This window comes from Anoplolepis gracilipes, chromosome 4 (genome assembly GCF_047496725.1).
Source record: "Anoplolepis gracilipes chromosome 4, ASM4749672v1, whole genome shotgun sequence".
NCBI lineage: Eukaryota > Metazoa > Arthropoda > Insecta > Hymenoptera > Formicidae > Anoplolepis > Anoplolepis gracilipes.
In genome coordinates, this window is record NC_132973.1 from 4,009,812 (window position 1) to 4,035,618 (window position 25,807).

Genomic DNA, 25,807 nt, shown 5'->3' on the forward strand with positions numbered 1-25,807 from the left:
ATAGAATAATGACTCGGAATGAATGACTCTCATATTTTTTTTAAGAATAATAAAATAGAAGAAATAATATTTATTCCAAATATCTTCTACATTGTATTTTAAAAAAGTTTAGTCTATTGCATATATACGTATATAAATCGATATAAACTAGTCGCATTCCTGATCTACAATTTTTGACTATAGCACGGATAAGAACCAATCGATTCGCGTCCGTGATATATCCATAACTGTTTTACCATCACGAAAAATGATTGTCGACATATAGTTTCAGGTGGCCGTAAAGTAGATGTATGTGACGCTAGTGTACAACGTAGAAAAAGCGTTGTGTGAAAAATGGCGTGATGAGTGTTGAGTCCCCGTTCTCCGTGGCTTCTTTCCGATAACACGCGCGGGAAGTTATTTCGAAGGCGATATAGCGGTGGCGTCATCGGCACGCTGGGGGGGAGAGATCGGAACGTGACCTACGCAGGAGATGTCGACAAGATGACAGCGGCCGTATGACGACGCTGGCTGGCTGGCTACGCCGTTGTGCCCGCCACGAGAGAAGCGAGAAAACGTCGTACCGCACCTTGGAGGTGCGCCAAGTGCGCCTACAAAGATAGTTGAGCGAACGAAGTGAAAGCGAGACTTGACATCGCCGTCATCGTCGTGGGTGCCGCGCCCTCGTGCGATGCGCACGACGGCGCCGTGAGTGTTGGTGCTGGTGCTGGTGCTGGTGGTAGTTGGATTCGTTGGAGGAGGGGTCGCCGACGAGGAGTGCCGTCGCCGCCCACGCGTATCCGGAGGCATGAGCGTGTTCGGGGACTTTCAGCGTGTCTGGGTGCAGCGGTTCCCGGACAGCGCCTTGCCGGCCGCCTGGGAAGAAGACGTTAGAGCGAATCTCGTTAAACACAAGCAGAAGGTGAGTTTGAACGCGATAATTCTCTTCTTCGAGAAAGAGATCTCGTGATGCAAGGAGCACTTGATTTTTATTGACAAGTCTCAGAATTAAGTTTTTGCGAGGAATGTGGACGTATTGGACGTGATGGATAATTAAAGTAAAAGAATATACGAAATGAGGAAACTTTCAATGATGAACAATGACTAGTTTGCAATAGTGTTGCAATGTTCACCAAGTATCTATTAATTGGATGTGAGTGTGTGATTTATGTGTCTGTATTATGTGTGCAAAAAAAAAAAAAAAAAAAAAAAATTCTATTTAATTCAATTAGTATCTTAAAAGTGGTTTGATGACTCATCAAATAAATAGGTTAAATTGTCAATTCTTGACAAGTTTTGTCAGATTGCTGGAAGAGGTAGAGAGATAAATATTTGTGACGATGGGTGATGATCATGAATTGCATGATTAAGGATGCATAAGATAAGAGGAGGTGTTGCAATGTTTACCAGGCATTTATTAGTCACACTTGAGTAGGATGTTTGTGTATATGATTTAAATAGATTGCAAAGAACTTTATATAGGGAAATATACAAGTCAAATGTGTTGATGTAGAAAATAAATATAAAAAATAAATATAAAAAAATGAAATAACTTCTCACACCACTGTAATAAAAACTTAGTCACATATAATTCGATTAATATGAGTTGAGTGGGACTTGATGACTCATCGAATTAATTGTCTGAAACCTATTAGTAACAGAGTACTCATGATATTTAGAATATCAAAGTAAATTATTATTTTTTATATATAATGAACAAACAAAAAAGTGAATAATGAATAAGAAAAATAATAAATATTTTTGTTTTCACTACTTGTGTGAATCATTGGAGAATTATCTCTAGTTTGTTCTCATACATTTAAAAGCAATTAATTATGATTATATTAGATTATTTTAAAAAGTTGTGTGTGATTATGCCTGAGTTTGAAAATTTCCAGCCAAGAATCTATAATATATGTAACATGAATGAGAGATTTCCAGTCCCAGTTGGTTCCAAGTGAGAATTATTAAATGTAGATTATATATATAATATGAACTAATTTTTGTTAAAATTTTATTAAAACACAATATGAATGTTGCTTAAAAAATTGCAAAATATTTTATTACAACAAAAATTAAATTAGAACAATTAGTTTTTTTAATTTGAAGAATATTTAATAGTATTTAGAGAGAGAGAGAGAGAGAGAGAGAGAGAGAGAGAGAGAGAGAGAGAGAGAGAGAGAGAATAAAATATACAAGTTTTTATAAAATATAATTCTCTAAAATATTTTTAAAATAGTTAAGTTTTGAAATTTGCTTTTTGTCAAATAATGGCAAAAACTTTTTAAAAGGCTTACAGCCTAAATATAAAACAACAAACAATGTATATTTTCACATTTATTTCTTTTGCAGGTGACAGCTTTGAGAGAAGAACTTGAAAAGGAAGAATTTTATGTGGAGTATTTAGAAAGATTACTGGCCGATGTTGAGCGACACAAGCAACTGGCTAACAATACCAATTTAAGTGCGAATATATCTGAGAACAAGCAAGAAGCAACAGCGGAGCAACTGCAGCCTCAACAGGATTCTCAAGCAGCGGAGAATAGCTTGGCGGACTCTTCGAATTCGACAAACGTCGGAGGAACGTCGTCTGCTCCTACTTTGACGGAACGAGATGACATTAGCAAATTTCAGGACAAGTGTGTGTCTGAATTAAGTTCGACTCTCGGCACGGCAAGCAAGAGACCTAAGAGCGAGATACCGAAGAGTCCCGAGAAAGTGCCTGAACTTAGAAGAAACAGTGATCCAGATGTGCCAAGTAATTATGTTACAGTAATTGAAGTCACTGGAAGCTCGAAAAAAGATAAAAACGAGGAATCTCTCAAGGAGGAAGATGAGAAAGGTAATTTTTTTTAGCTTATCTTGTGTATAAATTTTTTTATGAAGATTTTTAAAAACATCTGCATATATAATTATTGTGAAATCTATATTAGTACCTTTCTTCTTAAGAAAAAAATCATTGAAAAATTTTGATAAATTTACAAGAAAAATTTCACTTGTATCGCTTAATACAAATAATTGAGAATTAATTGCAAACCTCTGCAAGGCACTATTAATTATATACATGCTGTAGATTATTTTACTATCTTACTATAATCTAAAAAGTTCCAAGTATTTACCGAAAGACAATAATCTTATACTTTTTTTAAATTTTATATGATGATCATTGTTTGCTGAATAGACTTAGAAAAGGCGATCAATGAAGACGATGAGGATGGCGATGCGGAAGCATCAGAAGAAGAGCCTTATTACGATTCAGTAGCCCTGGATCAAACGGGAGAATATGTCTACATTGACGCGCGTGTCCCTATTGTTAACAGCAACAATGGCAACAAAGCAGCACCTCGAAGACCTCCATCTCTGCCAGATTCGCCGGGCAATCAGAGTAATTATGTCAACATCGATTATTTTATACAGTAAGTCGTTCGTCATCTCTCGCTTCGCTTTAATTAAATCATGTTAAATCTTTAACGCGGAGTACGCGTGCTTCTCTTGGTCATTTCGAGCATGTTTTTTAAATGTATTGGTTGAATTGACGTACGAGTACTCCTGGGTTAAAGTGAAAATATAGATATATGTATGATTCGTGCATTATTTTCAGACATAGAGCGGCGATGGACAGCGAGGACGAAGAGGGTGCCAGTCCAGCACCCCCAATCTTACTACGAGCTCTCAGTACGGACAACGAAACCGGCAGCAGCGACGCCGAACCATTGAGTTTGAGCGAGGGTAGCTTAGAATCACCAACTCCAACGACGCCGCGTAGACAGGAGAAGAGCAAAGATCGCGAAGATGACAGAACGTCGATGATAAAGTGTATCGTGAATTCGGTAGTGGAGAGCGAAACTGTATATGTGGAGTGTTTAACTGTGATGTTACAAGTAAGTAATTTATGTACTGTATTATTTTGTAGTTTAGATATTTAAAACAATTTATTTAAAATACATATTTCGCTATCTTTTTCTGTTTGCAGTATATGAAAGCAATTAGGGCAACTTTAACGACATCTCAACCAGTCATCTCGGAAGAGGAATTTGGAACAATGTTCTACAAAATTCCGGAACTGCATGCTCTGCATCAGACATTTCTGGACGGTCTTCGAAAGAAGACGGAAAAGTGGGACAGTAAACCTACTATAGGAGAACAATTTAAGGTATATTTGATACATAATCCTTGTGTAAAAGGAATAAAAAAATTGGAGTAATCACGTAACATTATGTTGATTTCAGATTATGGCCAGTAATATAGGATTATACGGTGCGTTTTTACATAATTACGGTCGCGCGACCGACACCGTGCGACGATGCTCTGCCCATTCCACTCAATTTGGAGAGATTACCAGAGACATAAGACTCAGAGGTTTTCCAAAAGGTCCGGGTTTGTCGCTAGAAGATTTGTTACATAAGCCAGTTGCGCGAGTACAAAAGAATGCTTTAGTTTTACATGTAAGTATATATAACATTTTTAATTTATTATATAGCATTTTAACTTATAAACGGACTCTTTATATGTGTCAGTAAGAAAGAGCGCGAGCTTCTACAACATAACTGATAAAATTGAAGAGATAAACTAGTTTCACGAGTCTCAGATCCTTGTAAATACATCATATAATCTCTAGTTTATCTTATCTCGTAGCGATAATTTTTCTCGTTCAATGGTTCCAGGATCTTCTGAAGCATACGCCAGTCAATCATGCGGATCACGCGCCTCTGTCAGAAGCTCTGCAAATGACCAGAAATTTCTTAGATGAATTCAATATTATTCAAACAAAGTCCATGTTTCCGGTAAGAAAGATTCGTAATACGTAATATTTTTTTTTTTTTTCATATGATGTGCTACTTTATACCTAATTTTGTCCTTTCTCTGCTTAGAGTCACGACAGAGCTCAACGAAGATTAGTAAAGAATTCATTTGTAGTCGAACTTTCGGACGGTCACAGAAAATTGAGACATCTTTTTCTCTTTAACGACGTAATCGCCTGTGCGAAGTACAAAGCATCCGGCAGGGACAAATTCACGTTCGAATTAAAGTGGTATGTCCCCGTGGCAGAAGCAGCTGTTACGGAAGACGGTGTAGAGCCACGCGAAGCCAGTCCTGCTAATGTGGTAGCTTTGAGGTAAGTCGACTTACAATTCACAATAAATTGTCGTTAATGTTGAAATTAATTTTTGATATATATGATATTTTTATTAATATTGATGATTAATATCGATAAACATGTTATCGGATTTATCACACATTTATTCAATATCGTTATCAAATTGCGATAGTGATAGTAATAGTGACTCATATGAAATTGCCAACACATCGTTATATTATATTGAAACAAACAAGGAACCAAACAAATTTTTCAATCAATCTAACGTCTAATTAAACTACCTAAAGTAACTTGAAAATTGTCAAAATAGATCGCAAGCGTGTACGGTACGCGATCAGATATTGTGGGAGGAGAGGAACGACGAAAAACGGATCCGACTAGGTGGAAGAGGCTCAGAGAAAAATCGCAAGAAACTCGCCGAGCTCGAGGCACAGCTAGTATTAGCCTCGCCAAACTTGGTTCTTCGCGTCGCGCATAAAAGTCAACAAAACCGGGTGCAGAATTCCTATACCTTCTTTTTGTCCAGCGAGTTTGAACGGTCCCAATGGGTGGAAGCGGTGGACGCGTTACAGCAGGTCATTGAATCTCAATTAATAACTTCTAATATTTTTGTTATTAATATATAATATACATAATCTATTATATATATATATATAATATTTAATTTAAAAAGCAAGAGAATTAACATCATTAATTGATATTTTACAGGGCGGACAGCCTCCAGGACAACTGCCCTTATCGATGTACGAGTTGCAAGCTTGGGTTACCGCTTGTCGGACGTTTCTGCAGACAGATATGGGCAGCTATTTATTGAGATCGGGGCGCGACGAAAGTTTGCTGCTGGGTGATCTTCATCTAACGCTACTTGGTCTGACTCCGCCAGGTTTAGACAGAGTGAGTGACCTGTATATTATTGTAGAAGTCGACAGCTATGGACACTACTTCAAAAGAGCACGAAGTCGCGTTGCCAAAGGTCAAGCTCCACTTTGGGGTAAGATATCTTTTTTACTTCTTTTAAATAATACTTGTAATATAATATTAACTTGTAATCTTTAGCAAATATAGATAATTATTGATCTTAATATTTAAATTCTTTATATGATTATAAATTATGAAGTTTTCTATTTGTTTGAATTACAGGCGAGACTTTTGTGGTAGAGTTGGAGGGAAGTCAAAATGTTAGAATCTTGTTGTATGAGGAATGCGGTACACGTTCACTATTACGAGGCAAATGCATTCAGCGGTTGAGCAGATCTTGGTTGCAATCAGATCAGGTGGAAAGGGCACTAAATTTGGGACCCACGTCATTGGATGTAGCGTTACGTTTTGTTCCCAGCGAAGTCACTTTGAGAAGAGTGCCTTCGGCCAAACCGCAAGGCTTATTTGGTGCCAAAATTCAACAAGTGTGCAAGTACGTGCAATTTTATTCGAATCAAAAAGATTGAAAAGTTAAGAAGTCGATGATTGTATTCTTCCATTAAATCTTTAACAAGAAAATATTAACTTAATATCCAAATCAATTCGCGATTGAAAGAAACACGTTTCTTATTTCTTCCTATAATAAAAGTAAAATTACTAAATACTTCTTAATTTATTTATAAAATATTCTAAAGAAAATATATTATTATTATTTAAGTAATATATCAATTAAGTAATAATGCTTAAGTAATATTATTTAAATAATATTACTAACTTTAATAAATTACTATTAATATGCTACTTTTTGTTACAGACGAGAGAAACGTGACGTGCCTTTCATCATAACGGCATGCGTGAGAGAAGTGGAGAGACGGGGTGTTGGCGAGGTGGGTTTATATCGGGTGTCCGGCTCGGCATCCGATGTAGCAAGATTACGCAAGTCGTTCGAGAGTAACTCGTATGAAGCAGAGCAGCTGCTTAAAGAGGTACGTTTTTATTTTCAATATTTTGCATGCTCTTAATAATTGTCACAGAAATTTTTTCGCATTGTACTGACATTTTTGTGTGAATATGAAGGTGGACGTACATTCGGTGACGGGCGTGCTAAAGCTATACCTTCGCGAAATGCCAGAGGCATTGTTCACTGACGCCCTTTATCCGGCATTCCTGGAGGCCTTCCAAACGGGCGATCTGTCACGGGGTGCTGCTTTGCGCCGCGTCTACGACAGTTTACCTGCCGTCAACAAAGCGATAATCGATTTCCTGCTGGCGCATCTCGTTCGTGTGAACAAGCACGAGGCGCAGAATAAGATGTCGTTGCACAACTTGGCCACAGTGTTTGGACCAACATTGTTACGACCTGGAACAAGTAATTCGCGCAGTGACGCAAAAAGTCGCGATCCTCTCGCCGCCGGTACCGTCGACGTGATGGCGCAGGCCGGCATTCTCTATTGTTTTCTGCAGTTACACATGCAACAACAAAACAACCAATCGCTCTAGTCGACAAAGCCCGTTGGTCCTTTAGAACCCGGATCCTGCGATTAATATTGTCGTTCAATTTGAGATTAATAGGTAATCAGAAACACGACAACCTTTTGTCCGACAATGTAGATATTATATTCGAAAGACGATGCCTGAACGATAACCTTGATTTAAATCGATAATCAATCAATTTACTTGTCAATTTCAAACATGTAATATTTGTTTTTACCATATTTTTTTATGTGTCGTTTACATAACGTGACCTACATGACGTATAATTATACATCATCAAATAAGAGGATTGATAATTATCTGTATATTTTTTAAATAAGAAGATAAATATGAAACTTTTTATTTAATTAAAATATTTTTTTTTATTTGTATTTGATATACACTATAATATAGAATTCTTTATTACATTTCAAACAAATCACATTTTTTAAATTTCATTTTTTAATTAATATTTTATCACTAAATTGAGAGATCTCTCACTGTAAGAAACTATTTCCTATCCTTCAGACATCTATCAGTAGTTTTCTATTGCGCAGGATGGCACAATAATCCATTCGGTCTCTTTTGTAGACATTAGTTTTGCACAACTTATCTCCTTTTGTAATGCTGAACTAGAGACCGAAAATATATTAAGCAAATAGACTGGCTTTGATGGAATCCTCCACGTGAAACCTCTGTACTCCGAATGCGTGCAAATTAACGTAGCAGAGCTGCTCTTATAAAACGATATATAAAGCGTAATAATATATATATATATATATACATACATATATATTATATATCTTTTTACTTTTGAGGTTTATAATATATTTTCTACTTTGTATTGTCCGAGCGTGACGATGCCACTCGCGCACGATCAAATTGATGACCTTTCCTAAAATGAGTTTTAAGAGAAAAGTGTGGTGCAGAAATTTCAGGTGAGAAATTGACCAAAGAGGATTAGTTTAGATTAGCCAAAGCGAGCAAATTGGTTGAAAATTGTATTAATTGTATATTAAAAGTATCCTGCAATTTTATAAATTTATAAAAAAATTTATAAAGAAGAAAATTTATTAAAAAGATTATAAGAGTCTCTTGAAAAAAAATTTAAAAGCGTAAAATAAAAAATGTTATATATGAAGTCTCAAATCGCGATACTTTAAAAGCCTGAAATTCATGTACTGAATATGCAATCTCTTTCTAGCGCGTCGATGCTTTAGGAAATTAAGTACTTTTCCACGTGACGTGTGTTCCTAGCAGAGAATCTAAATCTTTATACAAGCCCTTTTATACCCTTTGCAGCAAGTAAGCTATTGCTCTAAATAATGGGATCCTGTACTTTCATGTATTCATAATAGCGTTCATCTTGCAAAAGCATCCAGGGGAAAGAGAGAAAGAATGTGTGTTTGTGCGGTTTATTGTTCCTTGGAGATCCTGTGAAATTCAGGGAACGATGTTCCTCATAGTGTGGAAAAAATTGAGAATCTGCTTTATACGTATATAATATAATCGTCCATTCCATTTTTTGGCTCGAACTGTCTACCAAAAATTAAAATCCGAAAAACAGTTCGAGTTTTTGCGCAAAAAACTCAAGTTTTGTCAAACAAAAGACATGACTATCTCGAAAAATAAGTCCTCCTTATTCCGTCAAAGCACTATTTTTCGACTGAAATTTCTTGATACAAGACTAGATTTTTTTATTATCGTCCAATTGCAGCTTAAGAGAATACATTAAAGAGAAAGAACCTTTCCCGCGCGCATAGAGTGTCCTTAAAATCATTTAAACGAGAAAAATGCGATTCTTTAAGAAGAAAAAAGAACTAGCTAATAGTGCAGAATGAAGGAAGATATATTTTTGTTTTTGGGACATTTATTTTTAAATTAAGAAAAAAATCATTGTAATATATTTTTTTTCTTAATTTTTTCCTTTTTTACAAAATATCGCTGACTTTGTAAATGATTTTTTTGAACACTCTAGTCGTAATAAAGAGAAATAAAAAAACACGCGGGTTTGGCAGTACAAATTAGTAAAAATCGGTAAGTGTACCGTGTATTATGCCAAACCGTCTACGAAATTTATAATAATTATAAAGCAACATGCAAAAAAGCACAAAAAAAAGAAAACAAAAAAGAGCCAAGTCTGACTAAAAAAGTGTTCGATAAAAACGAAAACATATGTAAGAAGTATGAAATTGTTTACGCTCGAAGAATAGTAACTATTATATCGCGTGCGTGTTTGTGCTTGTTTGTATGCGTGCATTACTACTTTTCCCCTCCTCGTGTATGTATTATACCGTAAAAAAAAGTATCGCATAAGATTAATTTTGATATCGTCGTAGCGTTTAAGAAGCGTCCGCCTTATTTTGTACATTGATACAAAGTGTAAAAACGAGTTCCCTTGATTATTATATTTGTGTATTATTATTAATAATATTACTCCATTACATATATATATATATATATATATATATATATATATACATATATATATATATATATATATATATATATATATATGAGATAATTATGATCGCATCAATAAACTATTTGTTACGAAGTTTGATCGAGCCAGCTTGTTCGCAACGAAACGCGATGTACTGCCAAAAAACGAAAAAATCATTTAAAGTGCATAAATATACTGATGGTTTATAAACTTTTACATCGATTATGTATATATTTAGTAAATTTATTATATCTTGCCTCAACACACACACAACACAAAGATGTTTCCGATCAATACTAAACTCGGCAAAACAGTATAAATATACTGAACGTTTATAACAGGGTGTATACTTCCGGGAAAAACCTGGAAAACCTGGTATTCTCAGGGAATTTTATTATACCTTGAAAAATCATGGAATTCTCATGGAATTTTATTAGAATTCAGGGAATTTAAAAAAATGTCAAAAAAGTACTTATTTTCAAATTTTTTTATAATAATTTAAAATATTTTAAAATCTGCTTAAAATATATATTTTTTTGTTTATGTCTATATAACATTGTTTAAAATATGTTTTTTTTTTATGTCAAAAAAATGATACGCTAAAATAAATAAGCTTATTTTAAAATTGCATCTAAAAATATTTTAATTTTACCTGGAATTTTGAACAAAAATACCTGGAAGATCCTAGAATTCTCAGGGAATTTTTTTACAGAATTTGAGTATACACTCTGTATAAGTTTTGATATTGATCGTGTATTTATTAGATTTGTTACATCTTATTTCGATCAGATATTTTTATCAATTATTAGACTTGATAGCATTAAAGAAAAATGAATTTAAAAGTTTAGATTAAATTATTGTAATGAAATATTAAAGTTCCATTTCACAAAAAAAAACATTCTTTAAATTCTAAAATCTTAGAATTTTATGAAATATTGATAAACACGGTTTCTGATAATCGAGTATTGTCAAATTAAAGAATATACTGCCAAACTTAAAATAAATATTTAGGAGAGGTTTCAGAAAAGTTTCCAAGTAAACAGCATTAAATTTAATATACTTTGAAGAAGGAACTTCTAAACTTTTAACTACTTGTTTGAAATTTCCTTGAAATATTCATCGAATAATCGAATAATTAAAATTCTGAAATAAAACATTCACATTTGATTCAAGATTTCTTGTTGAAACGAAAGCTCCAGGCAATCTCTAGCCGGCGGCGACAAAGGTAATCTAACCGGTGTTGCCGCAATATTGTCCCATGAGCCAGGCAATCGAGAGCCATCTGAACCATTACACTGCATCCCTGGTAAATCGATTAAAAATGAATTACAGAAATTTTATAATAAAGAGATTAAAAGAGATTAAAGATTGCAAACAGTATTAAAAATAATGAGTAATATAAATTACTTTTTACAAAAATATAAATTTTTTTTTATTGAGAGCAAACTTGTCAAAAATTATTAAAATAAAAAGCTCGATGAATATGAATTAAGATTAAAAATCCCAAAGCACAAATTTAAGTATGAAGTTTTCAGGAACACATACCTAAAGGTGCAGCTTCATAGAGATCATGAAGAGCTTCCACGCGGACCTTGGTCCACTCGATGCTCTTGTAATTCGCTGAGATGCCCTTCTTGGTGCTAGTATCCTGATTTTCCCATTCTAGCATATAACGGAAGTACGTCCGCAAGGCATCGTCGCTTATAGCGCTTTTGCACACCTGAGTAATACGAAGTTTCACAAAAATTATGATATTACATAGATGTTTTTTATTTTTTGCTAATAATAAATTCGTGCAAATGTGTGTGAATAATATTATTTATTTTATTATTCTCTTTATTTTGCTAATGATTTTAATTTACCTCTAGTATCGCGTTAGGATAATAATGAACGTAGTTAACGCACATTTCATCGGATATAGCAAAGCCGCCGAGAGTTATGTTATTCCTCTTCACTGTGTTGTAAGTACATGTAGTTATTAGAGAATCCCCCTACAAAATATTTTATTTATAATAAGAAGGAGAGAGGGGAAGGGGTTTTCAATTCTATATTATAAAATTAATAATGTAAAATGTCAGAAAAGAATTTTCTCTCATTTTTCGTTCTTTTCTATTACGGCCCCTAATTAACAAAAATTAACAAAAGAAGAAAGAGATAATCACTATAACTCTATTTTTATTTTTGTTTTTAACTTTTAAATATGAATTGTGTGATTTATTTATTAATCTCCTACCTGTTTTATTTCTATATTTATTTTTTTACCTAACTTTCGTATTTATTTTCTTACAGGCAAAATGGTCACTGATTTCGGCAGCAGTCTGATTTCCTGAAAATGAGTGGAGTAATGATTGTCATAGTTCAACGGCGGTAGCTCTTCACCATCCCTTATGTGACGGGTGATGACTTTTGTGCCTGTCAAGTGTGTGTGCAACTGAGAGGCAAAAATATGTATACCACTTTGAGGTAATCCAACTCCGGTGCATTCCGCTATGCAGTGACCGGATAGCGTAAAGGCTTCCTAAGGAAATTAATAAAGCTTACATTTATTAAATCTGTAAATCAAAAGTTGCAAATCCAGATACTTATTATTCTACGTATTTTTTAAAAATTGATTAATAATTAGTTTTTTTACCTGTCCCGCGGGTATCGCCATTTTATCGGTATATTCAAGCCCCAGCTCAATCACACCGGCATCATACTTTCTTAGAGTCTTGGTGAGAACAAATCGGATCCCGGAGGAATCGATGACGCCTTGATGTAGCTCGGGATTATTGTAATGCACCTCCAGCATGATGTACGGATTGAAGTCGGCTCCACCGATGGACAGACCTGCTTCCTCCGGATATATGAATGCATCGGCACCCATCGCCCATGCCGCCATTACCTTCTTACAAATCTATGTGGACCAAAATGAATAATAAGATATCGAAGACACATTTTTTTTCCTCTCGAAAAAAAGAACATTCAATGTCTATTGAGAATTAATCGTAAACAGGAAAGATGTGAAGCTTATAATTACATTCTAACATTTTGAATATTTTTCCGTAATTAATAACATGAAAAATATTTTTTATTTATTGTTATTGGTTCTATTTCATGAATAGACACCTACCTGTGTCTTTTCTGGTCTATCAGCTCCGTCGCAAGGACCATCGTACATGGGCACTTCCACATCCGCGGGCCCGACGCAATGGAAGACTTCCATATGATGTACGATATGTTCGTTACCCTCTTGGATAGCGGGGCCGAATTGTAAGATGTGATGTCTGCCGATAAATATATATATTTATACATTTATTCATATATTAAATTTTTGACAGATAAATTAATGAAAAATCTAAGCGGATTCTGAGCTGATCAGTGTCTTCGAAATAGACTACTAAGATGTAGATATGCAGAAATCTCTCGTAAATTTATTGAAATAGGTACATTCTTATCTAACTTGTACGCACTTTTGTTTCAACACTGACGGTAATTTCTGCACGTGACACCAATAGGTGGTCTCCTGCTTCGGCACTTGAACCCGATGGGCAAGTAATTCGAGGTGCCAAGCATTCGGTGGGAACTTGGGCTTTTCATGAGACACCCTATGCAATTCCGTGCGAGACATGCCCGATGCTTTCGCGTCCGAAATTTGGAGTCCGGTTAAAGAGGATAATGGTCCGCGGCCGCGAAGCCATACGAGATGCGTGGTACCTCTCTAGAAACACGAGTATTTTAATCTATTACGATTTAATCCTTGGAGAAATTTGATATTTTTTATAGTTAATATGAGTCCAAGATCAGAAATCTTAAAATTTGCCTCGTCCTTTATCAATATATGTAGATAACAATATATCGAACTGTTACATATATAATATCGAGTTCCGAATGTTTCACTTTTTTATCAAACACTTATAAAACAAATATCTCCTTTCTTTCGTACGTTAAAATGAATTCTTTTATTTTAGCCTCAGTTTACTTCAATTTCAATCTAACTTTTTTTATTTTGCCTCAATTTTTGCGAAATATTTACGTATTATTTAAAAAAATTGCAATAAAATTGACTCGCCTCAATAATATAATCGTGCTCATCGCAGGTGTCAAATTTGCGGGAGAAGGTGAACTTTGTGACATTGCCGCGTCTTTTCCATGCAAAATTCTTGCAGTCTTGTTGGCTGTCCAGGTGTAATTTCCCATCGATATCCGCCCATGAGTCCTGTCAATTATTAACAGAAGAGACCGATGGAATCGATATGTCGTACGCGTATGTCGACGATTCAATGCTTCTATATTCTATTCACTAAAAATTTTACTTGAAGATGAATCTGCTGATGCCAGTCGGGCCATAAGACGCAGTAATCGGCTGGTTTCAGCTCTCCGTAGTCGGAAAATCCAATCGCGAACCAGCTGCTATCGTTGCCGACGTAATGAATCTCTACGACTACCAGCTCGTTCATTAAATCCACCCTGAAACCATATTCGATTCTGTATCATTTTCCATGGAAACTTGACGATTACAACAATAAAGGCAATTCTGTTTGAAGACGCACTTCCAATAGAGAGTCGCCTCCGAGCCCAGAGGAACCGCGTGGATCGCGCTTGCAGGTACGTTTTCAGCGATCGAGCTCGAATCGTGCGAAGACCAGCTCGAGTGGACACCCACGAGAGCAACTAACAAGAGCAAAAACAACATCATCGTCGATATGATCAAATCCTCATCAACGTCCTCGAGTAAATTTCCTGAGCGATTCGTCTCCGATTTGAATTTTTGATTAACTAAGTCTGGATCTTTTAGTGGCGGAGTTGAATTTATTTTGATTTCCTAAACGTCGCTCACACTTTTTCTCAAAGTGAGTTATCGAGTTAGTTTTTATGAGATATTGTATCACGAAGAGCCTGCAAAGGGTGAATCTGTACTGATGATTCTGCGAACTTTCGTATTCTGAAAGGAGTCCGCGCTTGCGAGTCGACGCGAAATGCGCAAACTCGTGGAAATGCGAAGCAAAAACCCTCTTCCACTAGATTAAAAAAATCCTCGGAAGATTTTTCTTAAATTATTAGAAAAATAATTTCAGTTCAATTTAAATTTAATTTTAATCTTGTTTTTTATGTGGTAAAAATTTCGGGGAATTATTTAATTATTAAATTTAATTATTTAATTTTAAATTTATTAAATTTTAAATTATAATTTTAAATTTAATTATTAATTATTAATTTTTTATTATGCAATGTCATAATATTATTATATAATATCACATTAAACAATTAAACAATTAAAACACTAGAATACAGTAAAACTTGTTTGTACGGTAATTCGGAATCTTCAAAATTTAAATTTAATAATCTTCTAATTTCTGTTCTTTCTTTCGTCACACAAATATCCTTTGACAACTCATATTAAACAAAAAAAATCTTATCCTAGATTAATTAAAAGGAGATGAATAATTTCTGACAATCGATATTGCTGAGGGATAAATTAAATATCGTAGATTGGGAATTTAATTTAACTTTTTAAGTGTGAAATGTTTTGAAATGTATCTTAAATTTTTAATAAAAATCTATGAGAAAATTTTAGAATAAGGGTTTTTAATCAATTGTGTATAACTAATTACTAATTGAAAGAAAGCAAATAGTTAATTATTTACGTAATAGTAAATAATTAATTATGACGTATGTAGTAGTAAAAAATTTCATCACTTTTGTCATTATATTTTTATTTAAATTTTCTGTTTCTTGTTTTCAATTTTCAGACGTAAAAGAAAGATCGAGCGCGAATCGATCGATGATTAAAATTAAGATTAAGGCATTTCAAGGTGTTCCATCCATACGAAAGAAGGAGGACATCTAATAATCGAATATTTTTCGGAGTAATATTGCATTCCATTCATGGCGCGTGCCGGACTGCAATCAGAAAATTCCACAGAGCGCTTATTGCGGTCGGAATTCCTTATTGCGCGTTATTAACGCGGGAAACAATTCTCGTGCGAGGGAGATGAATTGAAAGAATGTCGATCATGCGAAAGTTTTTCGTTCAAATATATGCGTGTATCTTACTTAGCATAATAGCGTAAACAATAGATCAGCAAAACGTGAAAATTTCGGCATACCAAAGAAACTGTCACTGTAAATCGAGTACGAAATGTATTTCAAAAGAGTTTAATTCCAAATGTTTTTATTTCACGAAAGTATTTCATAAATGCGTATAAAGTGAGCACGTTTTGATAAATAAAATACGTTATATATTATGTTGTGATATAATTTTTTACAAAATTATGCTACAGTTTTTAATAAAAGGTAGTTTACAATTTTTCAAATTACATACAAGTTGTGCTGCACTCGAAAAATAAACGATTATTTAAGAGTTAAGGAATGTTACGACGATTAAAATTATTGGCATAATTTACATTTCAAATATTTTATATTATCATATATTACCCAGTATGAGTAGGAAAATAATTTCATCACGATATTGAGGCGCGCCTGTGACTGTTCTCACGCAACTATTACGACTCTTAATTGGAATCAATTAATCATGCTCCATAAAGTTATGTCGTTCGCGGTAAACAAAAGTTATCATCACGCTGTAAAAAATTAATGTATCGAACCAGATCGCATATGAATTCCAAAATCGGAGATAGTTGTAAAGTTTCTTGAATTCCAACTTTCACACATATATATATATATACACACATACAATATGTAAATATTAGATATACTAATAATAAGATAAAAATTAAAAAGAATTTAAACAATAAAGACTAAAAGACTCATAAATTAAAATTACGGGAAAACATGAAAGGCATGTAGAAAACAACCTTTTTTAGTAAAACAATCAAACTTTATTTTCACATTTGAAATAATTTGAAATATTTGAAAATAAAGAATTTATCTTTAATTAATAAACAAAATTTTTAAAGTAAGGAATACAATTTTTTGTATAAAAATATGAAATTAAAATTATTCAAAAGCAAATACTTTACAAAATTATTTTAATTTTTATGTCAAAATATATGAAATTTGAATTTTGTACATCAATCTATATTTCTCTTTTTTAAAAATAAATTTTCTTCGAAGTTTTTCAAAGGTTTTACTTATCCGAGTCCTTTCTTCGCATTAAATTCTTGGTTGTATTGAAATTTTTTGCTGCGTCAAAAGAGAGAGAGAGAGAGAGAGAGAGAGAGAGAGAGAGAGAGAGAGAGAGAGCAAGAAATAAAGAGAGATATAGAAAAATAATTTGACAACTTATTTGCATAATTAGATTCTTGTATCATCTTTTGTCATTTTTCAGACATGTTTCACAATTCTGTTTGTATTGAGATCACATTGACTAGAATTCTCGACTTTTTATGTGATCTTTTATGTAACTCCTCTAGGTATATTCTGGCATCTTTCTTACAACTCCCTATGTTTCAGCTTCGTCGCTTTGACTTCGATGTCGGGACAATGACGCGGCGCGACGATCATGATCGTAGTGGGGGACCATACTCGTAGATGATGATGATGGTAAGGGTAAAGAGGAAAGGGAACGGCACGGAAATGTTAACGGCTGACGGCCAGCTGGCGACGAGTCAGTCGGTATAAACCAGCGCTCACGCTTGGATTGGAGTATCGGAGCAACCAGTCCGAAGCATATACATATATACGTATGAGGAATGTAATCTGTGCCCGATGACCCATTTGTTACCAGTGTACGACGCTCTGCAATTTACAAACTGCCAAATTTCATCCAGGGTAAGTGAACGGCTGAATCACGCGAAAGCCACGTGCACGGACCTTCCGGAGAAATCCAGATAGATCGGCGTTAGAATTCGATTCTCGAGTCAGAGACGCACGAAAATCATTTTTACGGAGATCGAAATAAAATTTATTCTTATTCTGATTTTATACAGAGATATTAATTAAAATCAATTTTAACGAATGATCGTTTAACAATGAACAACGAGATTTTTCTACTCTTCCCCTCCGTTTTCAGCAGTTTCCCGACGAAAAAAAATGTGCACGTGTGTGTGTATCTATCGCGCTTGATTGCGAAAATATGCGTAATCGATATTTTGCAATTTTGCTTTAATGCAAAATTGCGAAAATATTCTTTTGCTCCTCAACATACTTATTTTTTAAGCTTGCAAGTTTTGTTTACGCTATTTCTTTTCTTTCCGGGACATTCCATGTATGTATTTCAGTATTTCCGTCCAAGACATTTAAATGCATAATGCATATCAATGCTTTGAGGCATAATATATCAGTATTCTTCGCGTTATCTTTTTTTATGCACGTGGTGCGTATGCACGTGCAAATTTGCTCTATCTGTTAAATACTTTGATGATTCATAATTATAACCGCTAACTTTCCGTTGTTGACAACGGAACTGGAAGAATTCCAAGGATATGAAAAATGCATATTGTCACAAAATTTTTTGAAAAATTTTGCAGAAATAAAATTATATGTTGAAAAAAGCAATAGAATGAAGGAAATAGATATACTTTGTCTCTTTTAAATATAATGAGAAGTCCACAAGAGATAAAGAATATTGCAAAAAAATATTACAAAGTTATGACTTTTACAAGTGCTACTATTGAATAGGACAAATGCAACTTTGACCTTGTATATACATATCTAGCTTTAACATTTTATCTCAATAATTTTATTTCATTACTGGCTAATATTTCAGTAATGAAGATGCATTAAGGTATTATTAATTTACAAGTAAGTTAACAACTAAAATAATCAATAATTTATAGATAACGTAATATAAAGTATAATACAAAAATGATTAATAAATAAATAATAAAATAAAATTTTAAATATATATATAATAATAATAACTACATTTCAATATTAAAAAATTTATATTTAAAGAAAGTGAGATAAAATTAAACTGCTGAATAAGCTACTGCAATAAGCAAAATAATGCAATTCTTTCTGACGATGTTAAAAATAACTTGCGAAGCTTCCTGAATCTAAATACCCGTCTTACATTTCGTGAAACATAAATCGCTTGTCTGTTATAATTTTTCAAATATAACACATCACAGAAAATTTTCCTCCTGGCAGTGAATCAAAGTCAACGAAGAGCCAATGATTAAATATTGACTCTCTTGTTTATTTCTTCGTGATAAGTTAATTGACACAACGTTGACTATTCAATTACTTAAAAATGTACAATGTAAATTTGTAAAATTGTGCTATATGTGTGGTATGTGTTATTAGCAGAAATAAAACCATCGATTTTTACGTAGTATTTTACACAAATATTCTTTGATCTTTATGTCAAAGCCATTAAAATCTGTCGTAAGAAAACGATAAGGTCAAATAATGCGAACTATTATTTGTAAACTGTTTCGCAAGTCGAAAATCATGAGATTTCGAGGAAAGAGATGTTATTCGCGACAAAATTATTATTTTTACATCGTTTACATCGAATATTCTAATTTTTACAAATATTTGTCCGAAATTTTTTTGCATATTATTTTTTTTTAATTCGACAAATCAAAACAAATTAAACAAATTGAATTCTCATATATATAATTATATATAATTAAATTCTCATATGAATAGATTTTGTGCGCATAATATATTATGCACACAAATAATAAAAAAAAATAACTCACTTTTTTACGAATATTATATTTCACATTTCGCGTTAAATGCGATTGCTTAATTAACAGAGAGTTGAAATCGTTTGCAATTTATGTTTGAAAAATGTCCATATCGTATGCATATATATTACATTTCACTCGGAATGTCGGAAGCTTTAACCTTGAATGGAGATAAGTAATTACGTAATGTGTGTAAAGTCGTTGATAAAATTAGTAAACGCACGATGAAATTCTCTAGAAAAGTCTAATCACAAAAGTGATAACGAACAAGTGAAAACTTTAGCCTTCATCTTTGATTTGCAATTCACTAATCTGATAGCACTTTCTTCCTATCTTCTCAATGAATACTTTGTATTTATTTTATCGAATTTTAATTTTTTTTTATATTTATGAGCATTTGCAAGACATAAAAATCAAAATATTAAACCATATAATAAATAATTCATATTTTTATTTATTATATAAGTGATTTTTATATAGTTTCCGAAAAGATAAATTATACGAAAGCATTAATGTTAATATTATTTTTGAAAGTCTACAAAGAAAAAGAAGAAAACATTTTATCACTTTCTATAAAGAAAACTTGGCATATATCATACTTTTCAAATAAGTTTGAAATTGTATAAAATAATTTTTATTTTTTCGAAAACTATTTTTCTTTCTCTTGTATATGAAAAAGTGGTTGTTAAGTCCAGTTCCACAATATATAATACAAGAATGTTTGAGAATATATGACTTATGAAAGAAAATTACTTTATCAAATGGAAGAAAAAATATTCTATTCAAATATTTTATTTTTAAGAACTTTATTTATGAATAAAAAATAACGTATAGTTGACATGTATTGTAAAAGGATCTACGGTTAAAGTAATTTCAAAAGTTTTTTTCACGCCCTCCACCCTAACCCGCGTTGGCTCTTTATTGCCTTTATGCGATCAATTCATATTATGTATTAATTTCAAAAGAATATAATTTTCATAAATTTCCAATATGTATTGTTGCAGTGGCCAAAAAAGAAGGTACAGGCAGTCTTTAAGAAGAAGCGCCATTGAAAATCTGCGGCAGATCAGGCGTCGGTAATCGATGGGTTGACAACATTATTTGTGCCACTCTCTTTTCGTTATCAGGGTGTGTAGCTTACCTATGAGCCATGCTGAAGGTGGTTGGAGCCTCGTGGTTGCAAACGCGCATCTCCACCTACATCCTCGTAGCCGTTGCTCTCATCGGCCTCGGCGCGATCATTCTCGGCGAATTCGATTTTTTACAGTAAGAAAATACTGATTTAATCGTCGACAAACCCGAATAAAAAAAATAACTAAATATTGAATATAAAAAAAAATTTTTGCCAAAATCTTTCTATAATAAAGTATTAATGTTTTTGCATTAGTGTTGAAAAAGATGGAATTTACTCGGCTACCGTGTCGTGGAATCACAAGGGAGGATATCACATCGAGTTTTGGGGCCAAGGCAATGACCTAGCAAACGTGCAATTGAATGTCGCCCGTGCCTATTACAAGACCAGCATCTTCGAATCCGGGTAGGTCAATGTCATTAAATAGAGAAAATCTACAGTCGTGTCTCTTTTGAGATATTCCTGGCATCGTTAAAGTACACAGAGCTATCAAGCAAGCTATTTTTAAACATGACTTTGTAAAGTCGCGAATGTCACTTTGTGGTTTGTTTCTACAAAAATTAAATAAAGTAATTAGAGATAAAATTTAAATAATCTTTTATATATTATATTTTCGATTTTTTTTTAATGTAAATTTCAATCACATTGATATATTGAAATTACAGTCGGACCTCTTATCCTACGACATTTTCGGTCCGGAATCTTCCCCTTAAACCTCTGATCCTACGACAAAAATTTGAGAGTGGGGTATAATTCCCCTTTCACGGTCGTAGCATGAGAGGATTTTTTGTCGTAGGATAAGAGGTCCGACTGTAATTTGTCGACGTGAAATCGATCTCTTTATATTTAATAAGTTATCCTCCGTTTTATTTTAAATTTATTTAAAGAAAATCAGTAATTTGTATTTACTTTATTAATTGATACTTAACTACTACAAAATGTATATATGTGACGTAGTTTTTAATTTTACGTAATTAAAATGATTAAATAGATTTTAATGATTTAATGAGATAAGCAATAGTTTTACTTGCGCTATATAATAATTGTTTGATGCAATTTATAATTCTATAATTAATCTTGTAGAAAAATATCTTTTGACGCTTGCAAATATTTTGAACTTCGTGGAGCTTATCCGTTCATACATCAAATCAGAATATTGTGCAGATATCGCGTACGATATAGAGTAAAATAAGCACGGCGAATCGCTACAATATTCCAGATGGTCCTTCATCGAAATAGAAACATCATCCAAATATCCGGACATCGTCCAAGCTTACGCGGCTGGTTTGTTGGAAGGTAGCCTAACATGGCAATTGATTTATCATCATTGGCAGAATACCATTAATGCAGTTTGTGAAAAATGGCCTATCGAATGTTGGAGATTGATGGAATTCTTTCGCGAAAATGCCGCCGCCGTTCGCGAACGTGCTGAACTCTTGGCAGCCACAGATTCATTTTGGCATATGGTAAATTAAAAGAGATTATAATTTTTTTATGCTACAAAAGTATATTTAAACTATTTCTTAGGATGTCGTCAAACGTTTGTTTAATACATTTACTTTTCTTTATGCTGAAATTTTTGAGTAAGTATGTATTTATTTTTATTTAGTTTTTTAATAAAGCCAATAATGAATTAAAGTGAATATTTTTAATTACATAAATCAAAATAAAAATATTGCAATTTATTTTCATGAATTTCACAGAACATTTATATGTCTTTTGACAGGTGCGATTGTTCTATATTCAATTGGACGGTCTGGAGGCTGGCTGGAAATACGCGGTTCGCCGTAGTCGGCAGACAGTAGAAATGAATACCGAACATTTTCTCTGGCTGGCGATGGCGGTAGATTTACCAGATCTCGAGCAAATGTTGAACGATTCCGATTCTCAAAGCAATTACACCAAAGGCATGGTTTTTCTTAAAAGTCTACCTCGTGAAGGGCTGGAGCCGTTGATAGCTATTGGACATAATACTATTGCACCGTAAGTAATCCCTACTCACATCAGTATATGCAAAGAAATATATTAATTACTTTTTTTTAGAAATATTACACTATAAAATAAACTTTTTTCTTTTTTTCAATTTTTTTTTAGATACATAAAAGAAATATCTTAGAAATGTTACGTAAATAATTAATGTCCGCATTCAGACAATAGAATATGAGAAAAATCTTCCAAGATATTGTAAATAAATTATTATTTGTTTTGTTAAATTTTATAGTAATTACGTAAAAAAGAAAAAAAATTATATTCAAAAAAACTTTCTTTTATTATATCTAATTAAGTTTGTATAATATAAATTAATTATTTTTAGTTGCTTTATAAATCACTACCAAGAAAAATAAAAACATAAAATAAAATTAATTACTATTGAAGTACTTCTTTAAAATTTTCTTTAAAATTAAAATAAATAGATAATAAATAATTTTGTTCATTTATTTTGTTTATTGCGTCAACCGCGTAATCCATTTTAATTATATATATATGGATGTAAAATTTAAAATAAAGAGACGCTTATATATGTATGCGTATGTGCGTATCATAGAGATTATATTTCCACTAGAGTCTATAATTTTTAATTTACAACTTTTGTATTTATTCGCTGCGAGGGTATTTGAGCGTGAGTATACTATGTCATATTAATGCAAATGAAAATAATTGCTTGATTACCAAACACACCACGAGCCATTATACATATTTCATATTTCTCTTACAGATACACTAAGATGCTGAGATTGCTAAAGAAGTACACTTTTGATTATCACGTATTGCCGAAGACTTCCGCGCCGGTGCCAGGAAGATCCATCATAATGTCATCTTATCCCGGTGCTCTGTCGTCCCACGACGAATTTTATTTAATCCAAGGTCAGAATCACGAATTGATTGTTGCTGGAGCGCCGTGGATAGTCGCTAAACGCAGTCTGTGGAATTTTATAAATACAAAAGATCAGGTGGGCAAAACCTCACTTTGATCTCTACAATTTTGCAATTTTCCAAATAGTCGAGAAATATATAAGGCGATAATTTACGATAAAATTATATACAACTTTGGATTTGTTTCTTTTATTAATGTTTTTCAAGTAGATTATGCTACAAGTCAGCAGATTAGATTGAGTTTCTTACTCAACAGGTGATGTCATCCATAAGGGTAATGACGGCAAACCGTCTAAAGACTAATGGACAACACTGGTTTGATAGCATATCGTTGCAAAATGATGTTGATATAAGGCGACAGTGGATTACTTTAGAACCACGTGTTGGTACTATCTGGTTTATAAAACAACTGCCGAGGATCACTCATAAGACATATATCAGCAAACAGATTGCCGTCAGCGGCGTCCTTTGGAGCACCGAAGAAATTCGTTTGCATGAGAACAACGAGACTGACAGAAATCCTTATGATATAGTAAAGAGCGAGATGATCGCGAGATTGCAGACAAACATCACTACAATGAAACAGTTTAGAAGGCTCATGCGAGGACACAATCACGAGACATCTATCATCGAGAACGAGGAACAGGCGCGAATCCTAACTTACAGAGGAGATCTAAGAAAAGAACCACTACCATTTGGCGTGATTGATACGAAGATTATATTGGCCGACATCAATGGTATAGACACTTTCGAAGCCATTTCTGGACCGAGCACATTAGGCTCCAAGCAACCCTTTCAATGGTCGAAAATTTTTCCCAACATTTCACACATCGGCCATCCCGATGTCTTCAATTTTGATAGCGTTACTCCTCTATGGGTTTGGCTCTGAATCATCTATCTTCTATCTAAAATGATATTCGATCAAATATTTTGAAACTAAAATTCATCCGATGAAATCTCTGATTTGAACGAGTTTTAGAGATTAATGATGAAAAAAAAGAATTCTAACTTTCTTAATTCCATAAAAACAGTTGACCAATAAAAACAAATTAATTAGTAATTGGTAAAAAAATTTAAGTAAGAACTGCAGAATTTAAAAATAAAGATAATTCCCGCACGCGAAATTAAATTGTCAGCAACTGATGATCCATTAATCATGGAGAGATGATTCTCAATTTTTAAAGATTATTCTAACTCTAATTTTAAACTAATAAAAACAGCTGGTTCATATGTCAGCCACCTACCATGTAAAATCTTTGAAAAATAAAACAAAAAAAATGATACAGTGAAATATTTATTTCCAACCTCTATGATTTCTATTCTATTTATTTTGCTCATTCACAAACAAAAAAAACAAACCTAAATCTTTATTTAAAAAGAATATAAGTCTTTCGTATTATTTCAAATAACAAGAACGGCAAATAAAAATAATATCCGCAAAAATGCACATATATTTTTTATTAGTATATTTTTTGCTATTTTTTTCTTGGAAATAAGTATATTTACTCCTGCCATTTAATTTTTTTCTAACTTAATTTTAATACTTACTGATATTTTTCAAGTTTATATTATTTCAATTTTTTTCACAGATTTTGTGTAATCTATTGTACAATATACATAATTTATATCTAAATATACAAATTGATATATACATATTATGTACACAGATTATACAAAAAATATCTCAGAATAATATGTGTAAAACTTTTTAATATGTATAATTTAAATAATAATTTGATTTTCTAAATAATGTACTCTCAAAAAATAATTGCATATATGCGTATTCGTAATGCGCGCATATTATTACAATGTCGCACTCTTATTATAACTCTGATTTTATTGTCGGGATAATTCTATTTTCGCGAAATAGTCTTTTTCTCCCATTATTGAACATACACTAATTTATATTTGTCTTTTCATCTTAATTAAAGTATGCTGTTGCAACAAATGACATTAGCCATGCAACGCGTTGTTGCTGTTTTAAAATAACATCAAGGAAAATATGTGACATTAAAAAATGCAAAGAATATCTTGTTATCAGTATTATTTTAGCAGTACCATATGGTATTTGTGTAGCAACATATGGTATTGTATTTATGTAATACCATATGTGAAAATACATATAATAATGAAAAAAAATGATTTTTGTTCAAAGAATAGTTTTATGATATGTCGAAGAATAATATATTTAAATAAATGAAATATTTATATAATAATATTGTTTGATACATGATAAATTCCAACATAAGAAAAAATATATATACGTTGAGTACGGATTTATAATTATTAGAGTTTCATTCACTCTGCACATT

General features: G+C 32.8%; 3 protein-coding genes across 3 annotated transcripts; 2 read left to right on the top strand and 1 right to left on the bottom strand.

Moving 5' to 3' along the window:
* The first annotated feature begins 454 nt into the window (after positions 1-454).
* Rhogap1a (Rho GTPase activating protein at 1A) lies at positions 455-10,753 on the top strand. The gene is made up of 13 exons (XM_072890012.1): positions 455-901; positions 2,332-2,821; positions 3,161-3,395; positions 3,581-3,860; positions 3,953-4,132; positions 4,209-4,424; positions 4,644-4,763; positions 4,851-5,095; positions 5,388-5,652; positions 5,786-6,068; positions 6,218-6,488; positions 6,810-6,981; positions 7,073-10,753. The coding sequence occupies exons 1-13, from the start codon at positions 788-790 to the stop codon at positions 7,493-7,495; spliced, it is 3,294 nt and encodes a 1,097-aa protein (XP_072746113.1). The 5' UTR covers positions 455-787; the 3' UTR covers positions 7,496-10,753.
* Positions 10,754-10,807: 54 nt separating this feature from the next.
* Tbh (tyramine beta hydroxylase) lies at positions 10,808-14,820 on the bottom strand. Its single transcript, XM_072890013.1, has 10 exons — positions 14,444-14,820; positions 14,207-14,360; positions 13,963-14,109; positions 13,364-13,611; positions 13,024-13,177; positions 12,544-12,807; positions 12,199-12,429; positions 11,774-11,902; positions 11,457-11,631; positions 10,808-11,214 (listed from the first exon to the last, which is right to left on the bottom strand). Exons 1-10 carry the CDS (start codon positions 14,587-14,589, stop codon positions 11,069-11,071), a joined length of 1,794 nt encoding a protein of 597 aa, XP_072746114.1. The 5' UTR covers positions 14,590-14,820; the 3' UTR covers positions 10,808-11,068.
* Positions 14,821-17,447: 2,627 nt separating this feature from the next.
* Lama (phospholipase B domain containing lamina ancestor) lies at positions 17,448-24,776 on the top strand. Its single transcript, XM_072890508.1, has 7 exons — positions 17,448-17,624; positions 20,494-20,755; positions 20,877-21,026; positions 21,841-22,087; positions 22,348-22,604; positions 23,338-23,572; positions 23,752-24,776. Exons 2-7 carry the CDS (start codon positions 20,640-20,642, stop codon positions 24,382-24,384), a joined length of 1,638 nt encoding a protein of 545 aa, XP_072746609.1. The 5' UTR covers positions 17,448-17,624; positions 20,494-20,639; the 3' UTR covers positions 24,385-24,776.
* Positions 24,777-25,807: the final 1,031 nt, after the last annotated feature.